Source organism: Aspergillus nidulans, chromosome V (assembly GCF_000011425.1).
Source record: "Aspergillus nidulans FGSC A4 chromosome V".
Lineage (NCBI taxonomy): Eukaryota > Fungi > Ascomycota > Eurotiomycetes > Eurotiales > Aspergillaceae > Aspergillus > Aspergillus nidulans.
In genome coordinates, this window is record NC_066261.1 from 7,323 (window position 1) to 11,447 (window position 4,125).

General features: G+C 51.3%; 1 protein-coding gene across 1 annotated transcript, besides 1 other annotated feature; it reads left to right on the forward strand.

The window, feature by feature from the left end:
- Positions 1-4,125: part of a sequence feature (contig 1.146 1..11447(1)) that runs on past the window's edge.
- On the forward strand, positions 3,249-4,024 carry ANIA_08294 (uncharacterized protein; the record flags this gene model as incomplete). Its single annotated transcript, XM_676471.1, has 4 exons — positions 3,249-3,346; positions 3,476-3,501; positions 3,552-3,733; positions 3,854-4,024. The coding sequence occupies 4 exons, from the start codon at positions 3,249-3,251 to the stop codon at positions 4,022-4,024; spliced, it is 477 nt and encodes a 158-aa protein (XP_681563.1).

The following is a 4,125-nucleotide window of genomic DNA, read 5'->3' on the forward strand; positions in this document are numbered from 1 at the left end:
CCCTCTATATACATGCTCCTAAGCTTCCATCGGGTTTTATTCAACTTCCTAGAATGTTCTAACTTGTCTGCCATTCAAGTACTATGGTAGGGCTTCCTGTAGCCCAGCCCAGGGACAACCGTGCATGGTACGGCAACGCGCTCTCAAAGTCAAGGACTAACTAAATTGACTGCACAAACACCTCTCTCTGCACCACGATTTTCTGCGCCCTCCCTAAAAACCCCAATTTCTTGCGCATGCCGCTGGTCTGAGTCCCAAGGCCGCAGCTCCTCGCGTGAAGAGTAGGACCCCTCGTACCCTGGCTCTGGCAGCTCCGACCTACCCCCCCTCCAAACTCAACACTTCACTACGACCCTCATCTGTCGGATAGACACCCCGCACCCTGACCCAGACACACTTCAGCAGCGGCACATACAACACCGGGCACGCGGTGACCTGGTATATGCCCGCCTCGACTGTCGCCTACATGAGGATGATAGCCCCGGACCAGGTGTTATTCATGACGGCACTGGTGGACGATATTTTCGTCAGGGAGATAATTGCCGCGTTAAGACCACTGTGAGAGTGTCACTAAAGCAAAACAAAGGCAGGGAGACGAAATGGTGGATGGACATACATATTCCCTACGCCAAACGCCGCCAAAATACCAATCTTCATTCGCAGCCTCATCTGCAGCCTCGCCACGTGCGGGATCGGAAGCGCCAGCCTCCTGACGTCGCAAACGATATTCACCACCCGCGTTGTGCGTAACATCGTGTTTATGGAGACGCACTGGCCCGGCACGCCCGCGTCCCAGAGTTTGGTCAGCGGCCTGCACACGACACTTAGGAGGACTAGCGCTATCAGCACATTTGCGAGAATGATTGCGCCGAGCGCGTAGCAGGTTATTTTTGTTGGGCGGTGGATGCCGAAGGTTTGGAGGTGGAGGCTTAGGATTGCAAGGCGCGGGGGCACGACGGCGAGTGCGTAAAGGTACGAGATTGCGACTAGGAAGATTGCCCCAGGTTTAGCTGGTAAGAGGCTCTGCGACATTAGTGCAGGCGGACGCCGGCGTATTTGGTGTCAGCTGTTCGGGGCCGTCCGTGGTTAGCATTGAGGTACCTGCCTATCTAATGGTCGGGGTCTGGGTATCTGGCTGTTGCATCCTGGGAGGTCCAAAGGTTGCTCGAATAGTCTCTACAGCTCTTCTAGCTTATTCTGTCTTTGCAAGGTCAGATTTGCTGGCTTCGCCTCCTTAGGCTTAGGTATAGAAGCTGTAGCCAACTCAACTGCTAATTCTGTTCGCAGTTGCTTGCTAGGATTGTCTCTCTTGATACGACTATCTTTTCGGATTCTCTTGTCTGTCTCGTCCGTCTTGTATATGGTTGCCCCGGTCGTCTCAGTGGGCTCTATCTCGACCGCCTCGCTCAGCCCTGGTGCCGTCTCGGTCTCATACTCCTCTCTATTGGTTCATCAAATGCCCGAGTACGTTCCTACTCGGCCCCGCTAGGTCTTTCGTATTCTCTCGGCTCGATGTAACATCTCCCGGTTCGTGGATTTCGTCTTCGAGCCAGCGGCATCCGCCTTGTTCGGTTCTAGGTTCGTTGTTCTATAGCTCGATCGAGGATAGATAGGTAAGTTGTACAGGCCTGGCCACCGTCACAGGAGCAAGGTTCAACGGGCCACGTACAGTTCCGATCTTCTGCTGAATTGGGTGAGTACATTATGTCTCACACATTCCCCCTAGATGCTAGGCCTGCTGGTTAGGCTAGATGTAGCAGCCTGGGCTCATTGCCAATGTTGTGGATTAGACTTGTTCAACCACGGGTTGGGGCGGGTTTTCAGGCCTAGCTGATCCGCCCACACGGGTTTTGGGGTGGGTTACCTGAACAATAAAGCGCCCATGGGTTTAGCAACTAATTCTAACCCAACCCAAATAACCCAAACAACCCAGTTATGCATATCATTACTTTAACAAGCAGTGATCTACATAACTTATAAAATACTGTATTTAAATACTGTATTATAAACTATCTAAGTAAGAAAATGTAATCTTAAATACAATAATATACCTATTCAGATATCTTGGCAACCCATCGGGTTGCTCCACCGGGCTTTTGGGCAGCCAAAAATATCCAAAGCCCAATGGATAATTAGAAGGTCTAACCCAACCCATTTCTTGGCGGGTCGGGGCGGGTTGGGGGCGGGTTTTCGTGGGTTGGGTTTAATAAGTCTATTGTAGATACGCTCAATGGGGAACGGCAGAAGGAAATTGTATCAACTACACGAACGTAGCCTGCCAAAGATCGGACTCCATGTCACGATTGATCATCTATCTCGTTTGTGATAGATCTCTTCTCTGGTATATTTATGACACAGTACGGATTATAATGAGAAATTAGATCAGGGGTTGGAGGCTGGGCCGCTTATACCACGTGACATAAGCCAGCCAGAAGCCACATCGTTCGTGTACATCAGGTGTACGCCAGGTGTACACAATGGCCGTAGCATGACTTTTAGATATCAAATTGACCGAACCTAATAGCGTGAAGTGCAAGGTTTAATCTTCCTCTGCGTTAAACTGTTGAATCTGCAGAATTGTAGGACGAGAAAATATCTAATTTGCTAGTTAAACGCTATCAGTAAGATGATATTATAGAACAAGCTTCCTGACCCTACGCTGGCCTACCTACGCTGGCTGACCTGCGCTTCGCTCCGGGAGCGCTTCGATGGCCGAGACGCTCCGGGTGACTCAGCTTGCCCTGCGGGGCACCCTCCCGGGGGGGCCTCCCGGCAGGCCCTGCGGGACTTTGGTAGCCTTCGGCGGACCGGAGAAACGGTATCCCGATCCGTAAATAAATTTTCGACCAATGATAGAGCTGCTACGGAGGTCTGACAGACCGTCAATTGATTTTGGACCAACACATTGATTGTACTCTGAACGTCAATGGGAATCGATAACCTGCCAGAAAAAGAATCGACGGACCGTCAAAGGACCTAAGATAATACATTATTGTCTGGATATCCAGAATACAAACATAAAGTGCTGTAAACTACAACAATGGGCTGCAAGGGGTCTATATAAAGCATTTGACGGCCCGTAAGTTGTAGATAGCCAGTTTTCATTATACATCCATCCAACCACAATGTCCTCCACCACATCCTCTTCTTCATCCACGGCCGAAATCCCGCCTGCAGCGCTGGTCGCCGAGTAGCACTGGGCCGCCAAATATCCTAAACCATCCACTGCCCAGGCAGCCCTGCTCGCCATGCCGGCTGTCTGCGAGCCTCAGATTCGGCAAAAGCACATTAGGGACGGCAAAACCTTCAGTTACGTCCGTAACAGCAATTCTGAGGCCCTTCTGGGGTAGATGGTTGGTTCTCATGCGCCCAAGCCATGCACCCACTGCCACATTAAGGAAAGTGGACTGTTTGAAGGTTGTATAGTGGTAGCTGGGCGATTCCAGGGGGCTTGTGCTAACTGCTACTTTGGCAGTGAGGGCAAGCAGTATGACTTTCACAGTAAATGGTCTATCATCCGGACCGAAAGAATAACTGCTGACAGGTAATAGTCAAAAATCCTGCAACTACTACCCCCAAGCACGCCCGCAAGCGTGCTGCCGCCCTTGCTGCGCTTGTTGCTGGAGAGGAAGAAGAGGAAGATGAGGAGGCGGAGGAGGAGGAGGATAAAGAGGAGGAAGAGAATGCCCGCCGCCGCAAAGGCAAAGCCCCGGCCACCTCTGCCCGCAAGGGGGTTCATTTTGCCAGTCATGACACCCGTGAACATGCAGATAGGGTCCCGCGCCGCGCCCAGTGCTTACACACCATGCTGGCTGTGGCGGCCTGACAGGCATCTGCCGCCGCTGCTGCCTAGGAAGCTCTCGCCCAGACGCTGCTCCTGGTAGCCGCCGAGTATGCCGATGATGCTGGTTTCCAGGGGTTTGGTGGAGAGGAAGAGGAGGAAGGAAGGGAGGAGGAGAAAATGAAAAATGAGTCTGAGCTCTCCTTACTGGATAAGGAGATTCTGACTCTTGGCAGGTCATAATCACCTGTAAATAGTTTTCACCGGGACTGGATACTATGAAAGCAAAGTAAATTCAGACCACAAAAGAATCAGACATGTATATGCATACCTGTAAATACTAT